This window comes from Nycticebus coucang, chromosome 23, assembly GCF_027406575.1.
Source record: "Nycticebus coucang isolate mNycCou1 chromosome 23, mNycCou1.pri, whole genome shotgun sequence".
In the NCBI taxonomy this organism is placed as follows: domain Eukaryota; kingdom Metazoa; phylum Chordata; class Mammalia; order Primates; family Lorisidae; genus Nycticebus; species Nycticebus coucang.
Window position 1 is genome coordinate 15,684,458 of NC_069802.1, and position 23,318 is coordinate 15,707,775.

Sequence of the window (23,318 nt, forward strand, 5' to 3'; positions counted from 1 at the left end):
GCTATGATGTCACAGCACCCTACCTAGGGTGACTGAGACTCTGTCTCAAAAATAAATAAATAAATAAGAAAAGCCATATTTGTGCCTATAAAATACCAAAAACTATAACTTTGCAGAATTTTTTCTCTCATTACCTTCTTTTCCCCTATGAACTTTTAATTTAAAAACTGTAATACTGTAGTCCCAGCTACTTGGAAGGCTGAGGCAAGAGGAGCTCTTAAGTCCAAGAGTTTGAGGTTGCTGTGAGCTGTGATGCCACAGCACTCTACCTCATAAAAAAAAAAATTTGTCTTAAGAAAAACAACTGTAATAGTCCTTACTGGTTTGTCACCTGGCTTATGACTGATGTCATGAAAATCTCATTGTAACTTAAGAGCAAACTCAAACTCTTGGGCTCAAGTGATCATTTTGCCTCAGCCAACGAGTAGCTGGGACTATTAAAATGCCCAACTATTTCAGTCTGGTCTTGAACTGGTGAGCTCAAGCAATCTGCCCGCCTCAGCCTCCTAGAGTGCAGGTGTGAGCCATGGCCTTCGGTGACTTACTTTAATGTGCATGCAAAAATCATCTGTAGGCTTGGCACCCGTTCTCAGTGGTTAGAGCACCGGGCACATACACTGGGGCTGGTGGGTTCGAACCTGGCCCAGGCCTGCTAAAAAACAATGACAACTATAGCAAAAAAACAGTTGGGCGTTGTGGCAGGCGCCTGTAGTCCCAGCTACTTGGGAGGCTGAGGCAAGAGAATCAATTAAGCCCCAAGAGTTTGAGGTTGTTGTGAGCTGTGAAAAAAAAAAAAAAATCATCTGTAGTCAGTGTACTGGCTTGCCTGAAATGTCATACCTTAAAGTGACCGAGGGTGCTTCAGAAGTTAGTTATGTTTGCTATAACCGGAAACATAAGAAGAACTAAATTTGTTAAGTAAATAAATGAGCTCCTTATTTTTCTGTAAGTTAACAGGAAAAGCATTTGCCAGGAAAAACAAATGTCAGCTTATCTGTGTTTGTCACCAACTACCAAAATAGAGGATTTTAAAATGAATGAGGTTAATCTAGAGAACAAAACAAAACAGAAAGCAAGACTACATTTTTGTCATAAAGTCATCTGCAAACAGGAGCGCCCCTGATGAAGAAGGAAGTCCAAGGCTGGAGGCTGCATCTGCTATCACGGTAGTGACCCTGCTCCATCTGCTGCCTGGCTGCACACAGGTGACCAAACTGGGAGGTCAGGAGATCTTTGCTGTGTGCTCGCATTTGGAGACTTGTTCATTTTTCCCAGAGCCTCCTGCTTGGAGGTACCGATGGGAGAGGTAGAAAGAAAATCCGAGAGACACAGTGGGACAGAAAAGAGGGAAATGACAGATGGCCACACTTGTGAGCAAGGACAAATGGCCACGTGCCACGTATAACACCTCTTCATTCATTGGGGCATCTGATCACCATCATAACGGTTTGCTACTATCTGTCTTGGCAACCAGGAAAAACATTTAATTCCATCTTTATATGACAGTTTAATTTCTCCTAACAAAAAGTCGAATGTAATTGCTTAGTGCAAGAAAGCTGTATGTAATATATAAATAAAATAATCTTAAATCAAAATCAAGATTTAACCTGACAAATATCCATACAGTGCAGTAGGCTAAGGATTGTGGAGAACTGTGATGTCTGTACCTAATTACAGCTCATGCCCTATAGTCAGAATTCATCTGTGCTTTCAAATTGTCCAGAATGTTTGAAAAGGGTCACCTTTTCAGCATCACCTTTCTGATAGATGTTGGCAGCAGCTACAGAGAGCAGAAATCACACACCAGGGTGCGCAGGAGTTACCAGACAACCTGATGGATAAGGCCAAAGGCTGGAACTGCAACCAAAAGATTCACTTTTCCTCCAATGCTTTTGGGGGAGCCCAGATACTAAGGTAAAGGTGAAAGGGGCCAAGACTGCTTTTAAAAAACACTTGGAGTTCTTGGCCATCTGTTAGCCTTTTGGAGCAGTTATTCACCAAAACACAATCTTCAAAACTTAAGAAAGTTGTCAATGACAGTGAACTCTGCAACTGTTCTAAATGTAAAATTACATATGTAAATGCAAATGTCTATTTCTGGGCAAGAGAAACAGACCTGTCTGCCTCAATCCCTCACCTCTTCCTTGTCTGAGTTTTCTTCTTCCATTTGATTTGGAGATAACACCAGGATGCTGGGAAGATGGTTGCTCTCCAGTCCTCCTGCCCCTGGACCTAAGGCTTCAACCCCTTCCGTGTCATGCTAAACGTAGATACAGTCTATCAACCTTCTGCAAACCAGCTGTAACGTAGGCGTTTACATTTTGAGGACCTGGTGTGGCAGAGACTGTCAGCTGACCATCTCAAAACACACTGTCTGTTTCCCCCTCTCTGTGTGTGTGCATTCGGAATTATTTGGGAGTAAACAGCTCACAGCTAGAAAGAACTTTTCCTACTCTCTCTTGCAGCTAGTTATGGGCAGGTGACCAGATGTTGGCCAATGAGGTATAGGTAGAAGGTTGAATATACTTCTGAGAGGCCCTTCAGAGAGAGGGAGGCTTTTGGCCTTTTATTTTTTTTTCTGCATGGAATGCAAATGTAATGTCTGGAGCCCCAGCAGCATTTAAGACCAGCAGGAACCTTGAGAAGAAAGCCAAAATGAGTGAAGGATCTTGGGTCACTGATACATGGAACACTTTACTAGGCTGGGCTGCTGCCTTCAGACTTCTTTTACATGCAAAATAAATAAACCTCTATTTGTATAAGATACAGATCCTTATAGCGGAACATCACATTTCTAATACCCTTGGGAAATTGTTGAAGGAATATACATTCTAAAATATTAAGCATTGGTATACTAAATTCAACAAGCAGACACACGCCAAACGTTTATCTTTGAAAGGTTCTGTGTGACGTTGTAGGTAGAGGTGGCTTGTCATTACAATACTAAATAAACCGAGGGTAGGTAATTAATGTACATCCAGTAAGCGCTTACAAGGGTGCCATCCTTAAAGGTGCTGGGAGGCTCAGAATTACCAAAGCAAAGTGATGACAAGATAAATACTTAATAGTATTAGAGTTTCTGATTGTGAGTATGCAAACAATTTTTTTTGAAACAGAGCCTCAAGCTGTTGCCCTGGGTAGAATGCCGTGGCATCACAGCTCACCGCAACCTCCAACTCTTGGGCTCAAGTGATTCTCCTGCCTCTGCCTCCCAAGTAGCTGGGACTACAGGCGCCCGCCACAATGCCCAGCTTTTTATTTCTGTTTTTTTTGGTTGCAGTCATCATTGTTGTTTGGCGGGCTGGGCTGGATTTGAACCCGCCAGCTCAGGTGTATGTGGCTGGTGCCTTAGCCGCTTGAGCCACAGGTGCCGAGCCAAAGAATTCATTTTTAACGAATAAGACACTATTTTTTGAGTACTTGCTGAGTGCCAGGCACCTAATTTCATTTAATCTTTACAATCACACACTATCATTATTCTCACTTAGAAAATGGCACAAGAGAAGGGATAAATTACTTGCCCAAGGCCACGTGGCGAAGCTGGAAGTCGAACCAAAGTAGTCAGATTTCAGGGCCTATATCAGGAAACACCAGACTAAAGCACTTTCCATGGTAATTTTTTCTGGATAGCTTTGAGCATCCTTAACTCCTCTCAATCCTCCAATGGCCTCTGAATGACTGCCTTTTTTTTTTTTTTTTTGAGACAGAGTCTTACTCTGTCACCCTCAGTAGAGTGCTGTGGCGTCACAGCTCACAGCAACCTCCAGCTCCTGGGCTTAGGCGATTCTCTTGCCTCAGCCTCCCAAGTAGCTGGGACTAGAGGCGCCCCTGACAACGCCCGGCTATTTTTTGTTGCAGTTTGGCCAGGGCCAGGTTCAAACCCGCCACCCTTGGTATATGGGGCCGGCGCCCTACTCATTGAGCCATAGGTCCGCCCAGAATGACTGCCTTTGTTTTTGTAAATTAGAAGGCTGAATCCAGAGATGGCTTGTTCATCCTTAAGGTAAGATTGGCACATGTCATTGTAGAATCACCAGTTTGACCTCACTCCATGGACAGAGAGGTATTGTCATTTAGCTCTTTAAATTGAAGGAAATTTCCAGCATCACTAATACCCAGTCTGGGAAAATTAGAACTACCTCTGAATTAAGACAAAAAAACACGTATGATGGTTATATTTTAATCAGAATCAGATATTTAATGGCAAAAAAAGTTCCGTATATGGCTTTGCTGTTCTGAAACTCATGAACTTAAACCCCAAATATGACACAAGCAGTTTTAAGAATCATTTTGGCCAGCCTCCCCAACCCCAAAGGAGATTAAAAAGTAATAATGTAAAAAAGTTAAGGTCAAGGTATCTTTAAAATCCCATCACAGCAATGACTAACCATTTGTTTACCTGTGACTTCTCCACCCAGAAAGCTGCTGGACTTAACTTGCTGTTGAACAAGTGGTTAGTTATTAGTTCCCTGGGCAATTGTCCCTGAAGTTAAAAGCCACGCTCTGGGGACACATTAGGCACTTTAAGTGGTGTAGTTACCTTTTCCAGGCTTGGGTACCATGATTGGCTCTCAAAAGCCAGGTAAGGAATTTATAGTCAAGCAGAACACTCTGTGAGGCTAAGTGTTGGGATCTCAGCGCGTTCTACAGAGTAACAGGTGTTCTGGAGAGCTTTGAGTGTTGGCAAGCAGGCTGCTTCATTTCTGCATTTGCTGTGGACGTGGGCATAATGACCCATGCAGACTTTTAATCTGGCATCCGAAATACACAGAGCCTTGTTACAGATACTTAACAAGCGGTACTGATAATTAGAACAGGTACTGATGCTGGATGTAAACAACTGGTAAGGCTGCACGGGTGCATGCTGGCAGAATTATCAGCTCCGCTTCGTGGAGCGGATGACCCTTCACACGCTCAGCATGCACTAGCTTACTTGCCTGCACACATCCCCTTTCCTAATCTGTCTCATCCACATCTTCTCCTGCGGTAGCAGCTTCTAAAGCCGCAAGGGCTTCTGCCACTGCTGCGTCCTCATCCACTGTCTCCCCGTCCCTGTCGGAGCCACGGTCATCCTCCTGCCTGTTTCCTGAGTCACCCACAGGCATGGCCTGAGCAGGACCCTCCTCTTTAAAGTAGACATTTAGAACTTCTGTGGCCACAGCCTCGTTTAATGAATCCCAGCTCCTCTTTACCGAGAAGGGCATGTTTAAACCATGCTCTCCCACCCCAGGGGGAGAGTCCTCCGGGGGCTCATCTGCAGTGTGGTTCTCGAAAAGACAATCTTTTTCTTCATGATCAACACTGTCTACAGCTGGACCCCATAGCTGAGGGTAATCTGGGGCTGGAATCTGGGGGACAAGCTCTTGTGAGTCTAAGCTGAGAGTTTGTGCCTTGGAAGGAGCTCTGGAGTCTCCTCTGTGTGTGACTTGGGTCGCTTCCAAGGCTGGCAGCGCACGGTCCTGGTTCCCGGTGCTCCCTGCTTCCAGGAAAGGTTGAGTTGGGTGGATGCTGTTGGCAGTACTGGCCCAGGAGTTCTTGCCATCCTGGGTGGGCCTGGGATTCCCGCCGGGCTGCGGAGCAGCAGTGGGGCTGATGCCATTGACAGCACCATCTGCAAAGTATCCCCCTCCAGAGTCCCCCTGCGGGAGCCACCCTTGCTGTGGCCGGTTGGCCTCCTGTGGACCAGTTCCTCTGGCTCTGCTCTGGGTCCTCCTCAAGCCCTCCCTTGGAGGGTCATTCTTCTGCACCAGGAATTCGCTGCTCTGTTTGCCTTTTAATTTAACAGTGTCCTCTTCATCCAACTTGCAGCTGTTGACTTCATTGTCGTAGCCGGGAGAGGGCAGTGGAACTGGATCAAAGAGATAGCTGGGGGGTGAGAAAAATGAACACAAAGCACTCAGGTTTGCCCCAGGATTCAAACTTCCTACCACAGGCTTTGCTTCTTTCTACTATTCCTGCTAATTGAATTTCTGTGATTAGTTACTTTTAAAATCTATTTAAGTGCATTGAAATCATATAGATATAGTTGGTATAAAAATGTTCTATCACTGGACATAGATCTTAATGAGAGATCCAAGTGGGGATGAGAGGGAGAGGTAACATACAGATTGGTTCATGGAACCTTAAAATAAAGTAAATAAAATGAATGTCCACTAATAGAGATATATAAGGTTAAGTATGAATGGTAATAATCCCATGAGGGATTATTCTTCAGTTAATATACTGATAAATATGAAGTCTGTAGTTACATGAAAGATATTTATAATAAATATTTTAAAAATAAAGCCAAGGTGGTGCATGTAGCTCTGTCGGCAGGGTGCCGGCCCATACACTGAGGGTGGCAGGTTTGAACCTGGCCCGGGCCAGCTAAAACAACGACAGCAGCAGCAGCAACAACAACAACAAAATAAAGCCAAACATGGCTCAGTGCGTAGGGCACCAGCCACATGCACCGGGGCTGGTGGGTTCGAACCCGGCCCAGGCCTACTAAACAACTGCAACAACAACAACAAAAGCCAGGCATTGTGGCAGGTGCCTCCCAAGTAGCTGAGGCAAGAGGATCGCCTAAGCCCAAGAGTTTGAGGTTGCTGCGAGCTGTGATGCCATGGCACTCTACCCAGGGAGACATAGTGAGACTCTGTCTCTCAAAGAATAAATAAGTAAAATGAAAAGAAAGAAAGAAAGGGAGGGAGGGAGAGGAGGAAGGAAGGAAGGAAGGAAAGAAAGAAAGAAAAAAAAGAAAAGAAAGAAAGAGAGAGAAAGCCAAATATCACATTCTGACTACAGTGGAGTGAAGCTTATAAATGTATGGGGCTGGAGCATAAATAGAATTAAAAACAGTTTTTCGCCAGGCATGGTGGCTCATGCCTGTAACCCTAGCACTCTGGGAGGCTGAGGTGGGTGGACTGCCTGAGCTCACAGGTTCGAGACCAGCCTGAGCCAGAGTGAGACCTTGTCTCTAAAAATAGCTGGGCATTGTGGCAGACACCTATAGTCCCAGCTACTGGGGAGGCTGAGGCAAGAGGATCACTTTAGCCCAAGAGTTGGAGGTTGCTGTGAGCTATGACACCATAGCATTCTATTGAGGGTGACGAAGTGAAACTCTGTCTCAAAACAAACAAAAACAAAAAACTCATAGTTTTATTTGTTAAGGAAGGAAGACCTAATTTTTTCCCCCTTTATCTTCTGTAGTTTACTCACATTATTGAAACTTTTATAAAATGTAATGTGGACAAAATTAAGAGCACATATGCATTTGGGGCAATTTATTTTCAGCAATGCCATTTCAGGCATCCTCTAAAACCCAAGCTTTTCTTTGCGTTGAGGATCTCTGGAGAAATGTAAATTCAACTCCAACCAAATTCAGTCTTAGAGAATGACGGTGTTCCCAACGTTCTTGGGGAAGTGAGTAAAAGAAACTTAAAAATCTAGGCCACATGTCCTCCTATATGTTACCTAAATAGTTCCAAACCCTTAATGTATCCAGCACCGTTGATGGTGTCCCAGGTTGGATAAATTCACTGAATTCGGGCCTGGTCTTTAAAAGTGACTCCAGGACAATCATCTATCCCTCCCTGTAGATGCAGTAGTTTTTCAACCTTACCTTTGAATCATTTTACAGCACCTGCACCCCATCTGGATGATTTTTTTGTTACCATCTGGAAAACAAAGGTAGGGAATGTAGTAAATGACATTTTCGTGGGAATTATGTTTGCTTGTTCTTTCGTAGATACTCAAAATTAATAGAGTCACAAATTTTGGCAAAAAGGTGACTGACAACTTGAGTCAGGAAGGGGCTGGTTACTGGAAATACCTCCAGGTTCCCAGGTTCTTCTTCTTCTTTTTTTTGGATAAAGCGTATATCATAGTAGAAAATTTATCAGTGTAAGTTCAGAGGCCTGGATTGTCAAGTGTAATCAGGCAATCACAAGCTGTGTGACCTTGGATAAGTTGCTCACCCTTCTCTGGTCCCTTTTTTTTTTTTTTTTTTTGAGACAGAGTCTCACTCTGTTGCTCAGACTAGAGTGCCTCAGCATCTTCAGCCTAGCTCACAGCAACCTCAAACCCAGGTTCAAGGGATCCTCCTGCTCAGCCCCCTGAGTAGCTGGGACTACAGATGCCCATCACAATGCTTGGCTAATTTATCTATTTTTAGTGGAGATGGGGTCTCTCTCTTGCTCAGGCTGGTCTTGAGCTCTGAGCTTAAGGAGTCCTCCCTCCTTAGCACCCCAGAGTGCTAGGGTTACAGGTGTGAGCCACTGTGCCCGCCCACCTCTGGTCCTAAAATCGTCGATTCCGAGTTCTCAAATGTCACTGACACCTGCTTCTGTGCCAGGACTCTCTCCCTAAATCTCTGAGTTATGTATTTCATCTCTACTTTGCAGATGAGGAGAACACACAAGGAAGAATGCCAGACAGTGAGAAAGGAGATTCTAATAAAATGAAAAGAAAGAAAGAAAGAAAGAGAGAGAGAGAGAGGGACAGAGAGAGGGAGGGAGGAAGGGGAGGGAAGGAAAGAAGGAAGGAAGGAAAGAAGGAAAGGAAGGAAGGAAAGGAAGGAAGGAAGGAAAGGAAGGAAGGAAAGGAAAGAAGAAAGGAAGGAAAGGAAGGAAGGAAAGGAAGGAAGGAAAGGAAGGAAAGGAAGGAAGGAAGGAAAGGAAGGAAGGAAGGAAAGGAAGGAAAGGAAGGAAGGAAGGAAGGAAGGAAAGGAAGGAAGGAAAGGAAGGAAAGGAAGGAAGGAAGGAAAGGAAGGAAGGAAGCAAGGAAGGAAAGGAAGGAAGGAAAGGAAAGAAGAAAGGAAGGAAAGGAAGGAAGGAAAGGAAGGAAGGAAAGGAAGGAAGGAAAGGAAGGAAAGGAAGGAAAGGAAGGAAGGAAAGGAAGGAAGGAAGGAAGGAAGGAAGGAAGGAAGGAAGGAAGGAAGGAAGGAAGGAAGGAAAGGAAGGAAGGAAAGGAAGGAAGGAAGGAAGGAAGGAAGGAAGGAAGGAAGGAAAGGAAGGAAGGAAAGGAAAGAAGGAAGGAAGGAAAGGAAGGAAGGAAAGAAGGAAAGAAAGAAAGAAGAAAGGAAGGAAGGAAGGAAGGAAGGAAGGAAAGAAGGAAAGAAAGAAAGAAGAAAGCCAAACATCACATTCTGACTACGGTGGAGTGAAGCTTATAAATGTCACATTCTAATGCACTGCCTTCTACGGAGGACCTGGGCCCGTACCGGGGCATGGTCTGCTGCAGGCGGTGTGAGAGCTTCTGAGAGGGCTCCCTGGCAGGGGTTAGTTCCTGAGAATTAAAGGACATCTGAGTAAGATGGCTGATCGATCATGCTCCATGATGCAGACCCTGAGGGGGTGTTACCATATTTTGGTGTGTACAATGCACACTATTTTACCCAAATTTTTGATGGAAAAATAAGGACATGCTTTATACATGGGTAGTATGACTCAGGAGCAGGTGAACCCAGTGGGCTTCCAGTCAGGGAGAACCTGGGATTGGGATCTGATGGAAGCAGGCTGGAGCAGCCTTTCCCAGGCACTGCAATCAGGGCAGGGGGTGGTAGCAGAGCTGGCAAGGTGGGCCATGGATATGTGGGGCAAGGGCCAGGGCTGCCTGTAGGCCAAGTGACCTCAGAAGCTCCTACCCTGCTGACCACATACACGGCTATCTCTGCCACATCCCCCAGTGTGGCAAGAAGGGCAGGGCTCCCAGGAGAGAGGGAAGGGACAGCCTCCACAGAGCTGGCAGCTGCAGGAGGCTGTGCGATCTGCACATTTACCAGGGGAGTGGTAACCCTCCCCAGATGTGTCTCTCCTGGCTAAGAGCTGGCCACTTCCTTGGGGAGAAAGTTTGGGGGAAAATGTGGGTGCACATTATATACAAGAGCACATTATGACCGGAGTCATCAGTAGCTACCCTAATGCCTCCTGTTTTGCCTTTCCCATCGCTAGGCCAACTTCAGCTCTGACTCATGGTCTCCTTTCTCTCACAGCTCAAAAATGTCCCCCAATGGGAACCCTAGCAGAACGGAGACTCACTTCCCACCTGCCCACTGGCCCCTGCCCTCCCCCAAGCTGCATTTTCCCCACCTTTTCCCTCTGAACAAAATCTTCTCTTCACATAAAATGGACCATGCTGGTCTGCTCTTTCCACAGAAAATCCTGAAAATCAGTGTGGAAGGATCTATCTCTAAGTTGTTCTCCATTTTTAACAGGTACGGTCTTTAGAAGGACAAGCCAACAGCAGACTCTAAAGCCCCTGCCCTCTGTCTCCGTGAGCCGCGGGCCCTGGGAAGACGAAGACCCTTCATCACTGGCTGTGTCCCTGCCTCCCTGTCATCCCTCTTTTCTCTTTCACTATGGATGGATTTCTGGAGATGCTACTTCATAAGCCTTTATGAAGTGAAATGACTTGTTGCTTTTTAAGATATACAGATTTGTCAGTTGGCTAAAGGGAACTAGATTTACACTGAAAAAGAAAATCTACAAATAACCTCCTGTGGTAGGCTGAAAAATGGCTCCCCAAAAGATATCGGGGTCCTGATCCCTGGACCCTGTGAATATCACCTTATGTGCACCCCTCCTCCTGAACGTCTTTGCAGATGTGATTAAGGATTTTGACATTGTGAGATCTGCCTGGATTTTGTGGGTGGACCCTAAATACAAGGATATGAATGCTTATGGGAAAGAGGTGCTGGGAAATTTGATCCTGGATAGAAGTGGAAAAGGCAACGTAACCATAAAGGCAAAGACTGGAGGAAAGAGGTCACAGGCCAAGGATCACGGGCAGCCAGCAGGAGCATGCGAGAGACAATGAATGGATTGACCTCTCTGGAAGGAGTGTGGCCCTGGGGACACCTTGATTTCAGCCCAACATACCAGTTTCAGGCTTGTGGCCTCTAGAACCAAGAGAGAATAAACTTCCATTGTTTAAAACTCCCAAGTTTGTAGTAATTTGCAACAGCAGCATGGGAAACTAGAAATCCCCAAATCACGTCGCTCTTGGGCACCAAACCCCTTGTCAGTCAGACTTTTCTCAGGAGGACTAACTAATCTGTAGAGTCCCTTGGGCCACCCCACGCCCCGTCTCTTGTCATCCTTCCTCTTCTCACTGTGTCTCATTTTTCATCCTGGCACATGTACGTTACCACTGCATTTTTTTTTTTTTTGAGACAGAGTCTCACTGTGTCACCCTCAGTAGAGTGCCCTGAGGACAGAGTCACACAGCAACCTCCAACTCCTGGGCTTAAGCGATTCTCTTGCCGCAGCCTCCCAAGTAGCTGGGACTACAGGCACCCACCATAATGCCCCGCTATTTTTGGTTGTAATTGTCATTGTTGTTTGGCAGGCCCTCAGGATTCGGACCCACCAGCTCCAGTGTATGTGGCTGGCGCCCTACCTGCTGAGCTACAGGCTCCAAGCCACCACTGCACTTTTTATCGTGCATTTATTTGTTTATGATTCATCTTTTCCCCAATGAAGTAAGGCTATGAGGGGTAGAGCCTTTCTTCAAGCCTGATTCTGTAGCACTCAGGAAGATACCTGGCACACAGTAGATAGTTAATAAATATTTATGGAATGAATAAATTACCTAATGGTAGATAGTTAATAAATATTTATGGAATGAATAAATTACCTAATGGCCATATGTTAAAAGAGCTGAGAGGGTCTGTGCCAGTCAAGGCATTCACAGACGTGACAAGGGTGGGCCCTGGGGACAGAAAACTCAGACGCAGGGCTCAGCTCTGCTTCCCACTTGCTGTGTGACTCTGTCCTCAGCCATCTCATCGGTAAACAAGGACAATAAAATTCTGACCACATGCCACAGTTGGGGGATTATGTAAGTTAATTCTCATAATAAGGATAGACCAGTGTCTTACCCAGTCCTATATGAATATAGTGTATTTAAAAAAAAAAATGGTGGCCTGGCACCCAAGGAAGGTACTATTCAATATTTTGGTTGCACAACATGGGCACACGAACAAGAGTATGAAGGAGCTAAGGAAATTTCACCCCCAAATATGACTTAACATAAAGAATATTTTGAAATTAAAGGCCAGTCACAATCGGAAAGCATGAGGGGCTGTCCCTCTATCTGCCAAAATCAGACCGATCTGATCAGGGGATCAGAGGGGGCAACTGACCTCTTTTCGTCCTGGCACATGTATGTTACCACTGCATTTTTTTTTTTTTTTGTAGTGGTAACTTTTTTTTCTTTTCCTCCCTGAAAGCTAGCAGACCTGGCCCAAATCATTTAAGACAAAATACCTGTCTCTCAGGATAAGTTACAAGTCAATCTGTTTCCCCCACCTATTCATCCTCCCTAGCAACCACTTTCTGCATCCATACTCGCCTTCTCCCCTTCCCTTCAAAAAGCATGTATAAAAGCATGACCATCTTTAAGACACTGGGTAATCACTCTTGTGGTTCTTCCTGTGCACATGGTATTTGGAAATAAACCTTTCTCTTCTTAATCTGCCATAATTATGAGTTGGTCTTTTAGCAAACCAAACAAGGGAAAAGGGGTGAGTTTCGCCATAATCCCTACAAGCATTAACAATACTCAGTAGTACTTGTGAGGGTTCCCCCGTTCAGATTGGACAGGGACCCCCATTTTCTGGTAAACAGGCCTTTCCAGCCCACATTCTCTGGACTGAGGCAAGATCAGAGAAAAGCAGCTTGATCTCATCTGGGTGGTCTCCCTTGCCCCCAGTGAAAACACAGACCCTGCTGCCTCAGTAGGGACGTCCACTGTGAAGACCAAGTTCATTTGCTAACGTAGTCACCTGCTGATCAACATGGGCCAAGTGGGACGTATATTCCTGTTACCCACTCTGCTCAGTATAAGAACCCCTGTTCTTAATTAATATTAATTATTAAGACACCTCAGGTCAACTTTATGATTAGAGCCATACACGGGGAAGGATTTCTTCTAAAACAAATGAGAGAAACAGAAAGAAAAGAAAAGAAATAAAAAAGAGAGAAGAAGAAAAAGAAAGGCATGTGTGGAGGGCCACCTGTGTCCCTAGCTCCTCAGTGGCTGACCAAGGTTGTCCCTGGGGCACCCTCCCCAGGGAGGATCGGGAAACCTCTCTTCACCTCCTGGTTCCGTGGCTCAGGCCACAGGAGCAATCTGTGCCAAAAAGAAATGACTGCTGAGATTTAAAAGCCCAACTCCAACACTACCACTTCCCTGCGTAATAAATTACACATGTCTGTGGCTTTCAGCCTCTTCTCCTCCCTCAGGCAAACCCCAGGACCAATTTAACACTGTTCTTCAGAGCCCTGCCATCCCATGGGAGGTTTGGGGGTCTCCCCCTGTCAGCACCAGGCCTGCAGTTTGGATTCTCTCCCATTACCTCTCTCCGGCCCCCTCCCCGACATGTTTCCTACAGACCTGGCCGTGCTTCCGTGCCTTTCCCAGCTCGGTGGGGACAGCCTCTTCCTGGTCACCTCACCCCGTGTTCTCCTTTCCCAGCGACATTCCTTCTCTCAACCAGCCAGGTTGTAATGTTCAAGGTTGTGTGACCACTGACAAAAAGGGTGGGGACTAATGTATTTACACCCAGCCCCTACACACCCTCACGGACAATTATTCTTCCTTGTATGATGTGTCAGATCAAATCCAGTCCATTTCTCTTTCCATATGTCACTCCCACATCCACATCTTGCTTTTCAGCAAGGAGTTCTCCCCAGTCCAGGTGCAAAAAGGAAACACTCTTGAGTTTGGCTTGTGACATATGCTCTTTCACACTGAGACTGAGTTCAAAACAAGCAGTCTGCCTGACTTCTCCCTCTCTTCCCTTTTGACAACAGCGAGCTTAAAGGTAAGAGCTCAGTCATTACTGAGCAGAACAGAAATTTGCTTTCTCTTTGGAGTAATGGAAGCAAAGGGCAAATCCTTTGCAACCACACGTTGGTTTACACAAGGGAAAAATAAACACCACTAGGACAGATGCTGGTGTGACCACTCCTGGAGCCCTTAGTCAGGGGCTCGACCCTGTCCTGTGTTTTGTGTTGAAGTTAAATCATCTTGTATTTGAAGGTGGCCATGCTAATACCTGGTCAGCTGCCAGTGAAGCCTCCTTGCTGGAAAATCCTATTTCACAAAGGGGGTAGCTTGCTCATGCTTGTAATCCTAGCCTGTAATCCTTTGGGACTCTGAGAGGCCTAAGTGGGCAGATTAGTTGAGCTCAGGAGTTCAAGACCAGCCTTAGCAAGAGCGAGACCCCCCCGTCTTTAAAAATAGCCAGGTGTTGTGGTGGCTGTCCGTAGTCCCAGCTACTTGGGAGGCTAAGGCAAGAGGATCGCTTGAGCCCAAAAGTTTGAAGTTGCTGTGAGCTATGATGCTATGGCACTCTGCTGAGGGTGACCAAGTGAGACTCTGTCTCAAAACAAACAAAAACACACACACAAACCCGCCCCCCCCAAAAAAAAATCAAAGTGGGTAGCTTTGGAGGTGGGGGAAGAGAAGACCAGAGAGGGCCAGGAATTTACTAACCAGGCAGAAAAACTGATGATTTGTTAAGAAGTTATGGGAATATAGAAAAAGCCTCAGCGCATCTGGAAAGAGCTACTTTTGAGCAGTGACAGTCTTACAAAATAACAAGGATAGGTCAGAAGGACAGAGGAGTCAGCCTGTAAGAAGCTAGCTGAAGCTGGAACAACGAGCATTAGAATAAATACTACTTCAATGGGGGTGCCTGTTGCCCAGTGGTTAGGGCTCGGGCCACAGGCTCCGTGGCTGGTGGGATAGAACCTGGCCCAGGCCTACTAAACCAAATAAATAAATAAAAAATAGCTGGGCATTGTAGTGGGCACCTGTAGTCCCAGCTACTACGGAGGCTGAGGCAAGAGAATTGCTTGAACCTAGCAGTTTGAGGTTACTGTGAGCTATGACGCCACAGTGCTCTACCCAGGGTGACAGAGTGAGACTCTATACTACTTCAAGGATTCATGAGTCCACACTGAGACAAATAAAATAAGGGAAATGGAATGATTTGTCTTACAAGTAGGAAGCCAGCTAACAGAGGAGAAATAATGGAGGTAGAAATGGCACCGCTTGGCAGCCATCCTGATAATATACATACATATTTTAGAGACAGAGTCTCACTTTATTGCCCTCGGTAGACTGCCGTGGCATCACAGCTCACAGAAACCTCCAACTCCTGTGCGTAGGTGATTCTCTTGCCTCAGCCTCCTGAGTAGCTGGGACTACAGGCGCCCGTCACAACGCCCAGCTATTTTCTGTTGCAGTTTGGCTGGGGCCAGGTTTGAACCCGGCACCCTCAGTATATGGGGATTGCACCCTACTCACTGAGCCAGAGGTGCCGCCCTGCCATCATGATACTATTATAACCGATCTGAGTCAGAATCATCAGTGATTCTGAGCCTAGTGAGTGAACAGTGTATTTAGTCTCAAGTATCTTCCCATCATAGCATCCTTACAGTTGAGAAATCTGGCACACAGCACTATAACTTAGTGATCAAAGACAATGTCGCCATAACGAGACTAATAAATTACACGTAGTTCCTGACACGGTGCCCTGAGAACTCAGCACCAGTTCTGTGACTTTCCTGCCAAAAGAGCAAACTCTAATTGAAACATGCAGAGTATTCTTTAAAGCAAGTGTCCTGAACTCTTTTAAAACAATACAATGTGCCTGTAGTCCCAGCTACTCAGGAGGCTGAGGCAAGAGAATCGCTTAAGCCCAGGAGTTGGAGGTTGCTGTGAGCTGTGTGAGGCCACGGCACTCTACCGAGGGCCATAAAGTGAGACTCTGTCTCTACAAAAAAAAAAAAAAAAAAACAACAATACAATGTGATGAAAAAACACAGAAAGACTGAGGAACTATCCAGGCTCAAAGAGACATCAACTGAACGCTGCACATTCTTCTTGCCAAAAGGTCATAGTTTATGTAATAGCACACATATTCCATCTGATTTCCTGATTTTCATGATTGTAGCAGGGTTATGCAAGAGAATGCCTTTGTTTTTAAGAACTTCATAGTGAGTTATTTAGAGGTAAAGGAATATAACTTACTAAAGTGTAACTTACTAAACTATGGATAACTTAGCAAAATGATTCAGAAAAAAATTGTGTGTGTGCACGTGTGAAGAGAGGACAAGAAAGCAAGTGTGGTAAATGTTAATATTCAGAGATTCTAGGCTGAGGATATGTGAGGATTCTTCACAGTTTTATTCCAACTCTTCTGACAAAGTCCGAAATGATGTCAAAATAAAAAATTGAGGCTGGGGATAGAGAGCAAGATGGCGGCCGAGTAACAGCTTCCCTGCATCTGGACACCGTGAGTCTGGGGAGATAGTACTCCAGGCATCTCTGGCTGGTGGGATCTGCCTATAATCATCCCTTTGAGGATACAGGGAGTCAGCGAGAGACTTTTGGACCCCAAAAGGAGGACAAAAACAGTGGAAAACTGGCAAGTGGTCGTGTGTGTTCGATCAGTCTAATCCCGCCAGCAGCTGTAAGTACAGCAGCAGCGAGACTGCAAACTGGAAAGGCCTTACCTGTGAACTGTTTTGGTGTTTTTGGACTTGACACTCAGTTGAACTGCCTTGGGGAGAGCTTGAGCAGGAGTGTGGAGAACTTTGGGCGTTCTCCAAAGGGCCCCAGACTGAGCTGCTGAGCCAGACGGAGCTAACAGTGTTTGGCTGTGGGCCACAGGGAGCCATTGTGAGAGAACTGCCCCGGCAAGCTCCGCCCTTAGGGTTGCAGAGCAAGGATTGGGCAGGAGCTAGTAACCTAGTGACTGAGCAGCCTAAAGGCAGGTACTGAGCCGCCTTACAGCCTTAACCCTCAGGGGCAGAGTAAGACCGGTTTTGGCACACTGGGTAAGTGGATAGCCACTTCAGCAGTGATCCCAGCCACAAGCACTTTCCTGGGAAAGCTTCTGCTTAGCAAGTTTAGAAGTTTAAAGTGCCCTTTAAGAGGGCTGAAGAGAGATTTAGGGTGTCTATCCTGTGGGGTTTGAGAAATCAGTAGAGGCCTCCAGTTGTATCAGCATTGTGATTAACATCTCATACCCCAGAAGACCACCTGTTGCCCAAACAATATTCAACAAGATATATATACTGCTTTGTTTTTGGTTGTTTTTTGTTTGTTTTTTGTTTATTTTGATGTTGTTGTTGTTTTGTTTTTTAATTTCAACCTTTTCCATACAGATTTTTTCTTTTCTTTTTTTTCTTCTTTTCTTTCTCCATTTTTCTAGTTTAAATACAATTTCCCATCGCTGCCTTTTTCAATAATTAGAACTTCATTTTTGCTAGTGTTTCTACCCCTATTATTTGGTTTTTCACCCAATTTTATCCTGTAAAGTTTTCTGTTTGCTTGTTTTGGTTTGATTTATAGCATTTTTGTCTTTCCTCTCTACTTGGTGGAGGGGGGGTACTGTGTCTGATCAGGCTAGCAAAGAGCTGCTGACCTCAAGGGAACCACCCAATCGGGCACCCCCAGAGGTTGGGGTTTTTTAAGGTTGTGTCAAAGTACTGTACTGTACACCTATATTGCTCTGTCTCCCTCTTTCTGTGCCTCTCTTCTTTTTGTCAATATTCCCTTTTACCCACCCCCTCTCCTTTCCCTATTTTCTTTTCATTCTTTCTTTCTTTCTTCTATCCCTTCTTGCTCTTCAACCTTCTCATCCTTCTGGTCCTGTACCAAAAGGACTCATCGAAACCTTAGTCCACAGTCACGGGAACTTAAAGAGCAAGAGGAAGTGAAAGGAAAATTAGGGCAAGGAAACAGATAAAAGAAATCACTCATGAGGAAGAATCAGCAGACAACTCCAGGCAACATGAAGAACCAGTCCAGAACTGGTCAAAAAAGACAAAGATGGTCACTTTATATTGGTGAAGGGAAAAATACAACAAGAAGATGTTTCAATTCCAAATATTTATGCACCCAATTTAAATGCTCCCAGATTCTCGAAACAGACCTTACTCAGTCTGAGCAATATGATATCTGATAATCTCATGCTGCAAGGGACCATGAGGTAGCTACTGCAGAGGATTCCACCAATAAACAAATGTTAGGAATGACAGAAAGGGAATTTAGAATATACATGATAAAAAAAATGAAGGAAATGATGGAAACAATGAAGGAAACTGCTAATAAAGTGGAAAATAACCAAAAGGAAATCCAAAAACAGAATCAATTAAGAGATGAACAATATGAAGAATATAGAAAGGATATAGCAGAGGCTGAAGGAACTGAATCAGTCAATTAGGGAACTTAAAGATGCAATGGAAAGTATCAGCAACAGGTTAGACCGTGCAGAAGAAAGAATTTCAGAGGTAGAGGACAAAGTTCTTGAGATAACTCAGATAGTAAAAGAGGCAGAAAGGCGGCGCCTGTGGCTCAGTGAGTAGGGCGCCGGCCCCATATGCTGAGGGTGGCGGGTTCAAACCCAGCCCCGGCCAAACTGCAACAAAAAAATAGCCGGGTGTTGTGGCGGGCGCCTGTAGTCCCAGCTACTCGGGAGGCTGAGGCAGGAGAATCGCCTAAGCCCAGGAGTTGGAGGTTGCTGTGAGCCGTGTGACGCCACAGCACTCTACCGAGGGCAATAAAGTGAAACTCTGTCTCTACAAAAAAAAAGAGGCAGAAAAGAAGAGAGAGAAAGCAGAACGTTCACTGTCAGAATTATGGGACTTTATGAAGCGTTCCAACATATGAGTTATAGGAATCCCAGAAGTGGAAGAAGAATGCCCCAGAGGAATGGAAGCCATACTAGAGAATATTATAAAAGAAAATTTCCCAAATATCACCAAAGATTCTGACACCCTGCCTTCAGAGGGATATCGGACCCCAGGTCACCTCTGAGCTTCTCCAAGACACATTGTGATGAACCTGTCCAAAGTCAAGACAAAAGAAAAGATTCTGCAAGCTGCCAGGGGTAAGCACCAGTTGACCTACAGGGGCAAATCCATCAGAGTGACCACAGACTTCTCTAATGAAACTTTCCAAGCAAGAAGACAATGGTCATCTACCTTTAATCTACTTAAACAGAACAATTTCCAGCCCAGAATTCTGTACCCTATTAAGCTAAGCTTTAAAAATGACGGAGAAATCAAATCACTTACGGATATAAAAACATTGAGGAAATTCTCAACAAGACCAGCTTTACAGGAAATACTTCAACCTGTTCTACACACTGACCATCACAATGGATCAGCAGCAAAGTAAGAACCCAGAAATTAAAGGACAGAACCTAACCTCCACACTGATGCAAAAAATAAAACTAAGCAATGGACTTTCACAAAATAAGATGAATAGAATACTACCACACTTATCAATTATCTCAATAAATGTTAATGGCTTGAATTCCCCACTGAAGAGACATGGATTGGCTGACTGGATTAAAAAACACAAGCCATTCATTTGCTGTCTGCAAGAAACACACCTGTCTTCAAAAGACAAATTAAAACTCAAGTCAAGGGGTAGAAGACAATTTTTCAGGCAAATGGAATTGAGAAGAAAAGAGGAGTTGCAATCTTATTTTCAGATACTTGTAGATTTAAAGCAACTAAAGTCAAAAAAGACAAAGATGGTCACTTTATATTGGTGAAGGGAAAAATACAACAAGAAGATGTTTCAATTCTAAATATTTATGCACCCAATTTAAATGCTCCCAGATTCTCGAAACAGACCTTACTCAGTCTGAGCAATATGATATCTGATAATACCATAATAACAGGGGACTTTAACACTCCTCTTACAGAGCTGGACAGATCCTCTAAACAGAAATTAAACAAAGATATAAGAGATTTAAATCAGACCCTAGAACAAATGTGCTTGATAGATGCATATAGAACACTCCATCCCAAAGATAAAGAATATACATTCTTCTCATCACCCCATGGAACATTCTCCAAAATTGATCATATCCTGGGACACAAAACAAATATCAACAGAATCAAAAGAATTGAAATTTTACCTTGTATCTTCTCAGAGCATAAGGCACTAAAGGTAGAACTCAACTCTAACAAAAACATTCAACCCCACACAAAGGCATGGAAATTAAACAACCTTGTGTTGAATAAAAGATGGGTGCAAGAAGAAATAAAACAGGAAATCATTAACTTCCTTGAGCATAACAACAATGAAGACACAAGCTACCAAAACCTGTGGGATACTGCAAAAGCAGTTTTGAGAGGAAAATGTATCACTTTAGATGCCTACATTCGAAAAACAGAGAGAGCACATCAACAAACTCACAAGCCATCTTACAGAATTGGAAAAAGAAGAACAATCTAAGCCTAAACTCAGTAGAAGAAAAGAAATATACAATATCAAATCAGAGATCAATGAAATTGAAAACAAAAGAATCATTCAGAAAATTAATGAAACAAGGAGTTGGTTTTTTTGAAAAAATAAATAAGGGCGGCGCCTGTGGTTCAGTTGGTAAGGCGCCGGCCCCATATACCGAGGGTGGCGGGTTCAAACCCGGCCCCGGCTGAACTGCAACCAAAGAATTGCTGGGCGTTGTGGCGGGCGTCTGTAGTCCCAGCTACTCGGGAGGCTGAGGCAAGAGAATTGCTTAAGCCCAGGAGTTGGAGGTTGCTGTGAGCTGTGTGATGCCATGGCACTGTACCCGAGGGCCATAAAGTGACACTCTGTCTCTACAAAAAAAAAAAAAAACATATGCAAGTCCATAAACGTTATCCACCATATTAACAGAGGCAAAAAGAAAGATCACATGATCCTCTCAATAGATGCAGAAAAAGCATTTGATAAAATCCAGCATCCTTTTCTAATTAGAACTCTGAAGAGTATAGGCATAGGTGGCACATTTCTTAAACTGATTGAAGCTATCTATGACAAACCCACAGCCAATATTTTACTGAATGGAGTAAAACTGAAAGCTTTTTCTCTTAGAACTGGAACCAGACAAGGTTGTCCTCTGTCACCTTTACTATTCAACATAGTGCTGGAAGTTCTAGCCAATACAATTAGGCAAGATAAGGAAATAAAGGGAATCCAAGTGGGAGCAGAGGAGGTCAAACTCTCCCTCTTTGCTGATGACATGATCTTACACTTAGAGAATCTCAAAGACTCAACCACAAGACTCGTAGAAGTCATCAAAAAATACAGTAATGTTTCAGGATATAAAATCAATGACTACAAGTCGGTAGCCTTTGTATACGCCAATAATAGTCAAGATGAGAAGCTAATTAAGGACACAACTCCCTTCACCATAGTTTTAAGGAAAATGAAATACCTAGGAATATAACTAATGAAGGAGGTGAAGGACCTCTACAAAGAAAATTATGAAATCCTCAGAAAGGAAATAGCAGAGGATATTAACAAATGGAAGAACATACCATGCTCATGGATGGGAAGAATCAACATTATTAAAATGTCTATACTTCCCAAAGCAATCTATCAAAATACCAACATCGTACTTTCAAGATTTGGAGAAAATGATTCTGCGTTTTGTATGGAACCGGAAAAAACCCCGTATAGCTAAGGCAGTTCTTAGTAATAAAAATAAAGCTGGGGGCATCAGCATACCAGATTTTAGTCTGTACTACAAAGCCATAGTGGTCAAGACAGCATAGTACTGGCACAAAAACAGAGACGTAGACACTTGTAATCGAATTGAAAACCAAGAAATGAAACTAACATCTTACAACCACCTAATCTTCCATAAACCAAACAAGAACATACCTTGGGGGAAAAGACTGAAACTGGACCCACATCTTTCCCCACTCACAAAAATTGATTCAAGATGGATAAAGGACTTAAGTTTAAGGCATGAAACAATAAAAATCTTCAAAGAAAGCATAGGAAAAACACTGGAAGATATTGGCCTGGGGAAAGCCTTCATGAAGAAGACTGCCATGGCAATTGCAACAACAACAAAAATAAAAAAATGGGACTTCATTAAGCTGAAAAGCTTCTGTACAGCTAAGGAGACAACAACCAAAGCAAATAGACAACCTACACAATGGGAAAAGATATTTGCATATTTTGAATCAGACAAAAGCTCAATAACTAGGATCTATAGAGAACTCAAATTAACCCACATGAAAAAAGCCAACAATCCCATATATCAATGGGCAAGAGACATGAATAGAACCCTCTCTAAAGAAGACAGATGAATTGCTAACAAACATATGAAAAAATGTTCATTATCCCTAATTATTAGAGAAATGCAAATCAAAACCACCCTGAGATACCATCTAACCCCAGCGAGAATGGCCCACATCACAAAATCTCAAAACTACAGATGCTGGCATGGATGTGGAGAGAAGGGAACACTTTTACTCTGCTGGTGAGACTGCAAACTAGTACAACCTTTCTGGAAGGAAGTATGGAGAAACCTCAAAGCACTAAAACTAGACCTCCCATTTGATCCTGCAATCCCATTACTGGGCATCTACCCAGAAGGAAAAAAATCTTTTATCATAAGGACACTTGTACTAGACTGTTTATTGCAGCTCAATTTACAATCGACAAAATGTGGAAACAGCCTAAATGCCCACCAACCCAGGAATGGATTAACAAGCTGTGGTATATGTATACCATGGAATACTATTCAGCTATTAAAAAAATAGAGACTTTACAGCCTTCGTATTAACCTGAATGGAAGTGGAAGACATTATTCTTAGTAAAGCATCACAAGAATGGAGAAGCATGAATCCTATGTACTGAATTTTGATATGAGGACAATTAATGACAATTAAGGTTATGGGGGGGAAGGAAAAGCAGAGAGAGGGAAGGAAGGAGGTGGGTGGGGCCTAGGTGTGTGCCACACCTTCTGGGGGCAAGACATGATTGCAAGAGGGACTTTACCTAACAAATGCAATCAGTGTAACCTGGCTTATTGTACCCTCAATGAATCCCCAACAATAAAAATAAATAAATAAATAAAAAAGATTAAAAATTGCTGTCCAATTTTAGGAAAAAAAAAATTGAGGCTGGGCACACTAGCCCATGCCTGTAATCTAAGCACTCTGGGAGGCTGAGGTGGGTGGATTGCTTGAGCTCAGGAGTTTGAGACCAACCTGAGCCATAGCGAAACCTGGGGTGTTGTGGCAGGCGCCTTTAGTCCCAGCTACTCTGGAGGCTGAGGCAAGAGGATCACTTGAGTTCAGGAGTTTGAGGTTGCTGTGAGCTATGATGCCACGACACTCCACTGAGGTGACAGAGTGAGATTCTGTCTCAAAAAAAAGAAAAGGTGTTGAAAAGAAAAAAAAAGTGTGACAGTAAATGAAAAAAGAAAGCAAGCAAGCACTAATCTAATGCCAGTTTTTTCTTTTTTTTTGAGACAGTTTCATTTTTGTTGCCCTCGGTAGAGTGCCGTGGTGTGACAGCTCACA

General features: G+C 44.0%; 1 protein-coding gene across 8 annotated transcripts in view; it reads right to left on the reverse strand.

Moving 5' to 3' along the window:
* Positions 1-4,177: 4,177 nt before the first annotated feature.
* C23H4orf19 (chromosome 23 C4orf19 homolog) overlaps positions 4,178-23,318 on the reverse strand; it is a 106,181-nt gene continuing 87,040 nt past the window's right edge. For all 8 annotated transcript variants that reach the window (XM_053577643.1, XM_053577639.1, XM_053577646.1 and 5 more), the window contains 2 exons: positions 7,604-7,658; positions 4,178-5,865 (listed from right to left, as the gene is read on the reverse strand). In XM_053577643.1, coding sequence (XP_053433618.1) covers positions 4,956-5,865; positions 7,604-7,635 — 942 coding nt within the window. In that variant the 5' untranslated portion in view covers positions 7,636-7,658 and the 3' untranslated portion in view covers positions 4,178-4,955. The remainder of the gene's footprint in view (positions 5,866-7,603; positions 7,659-23,318) is intronic.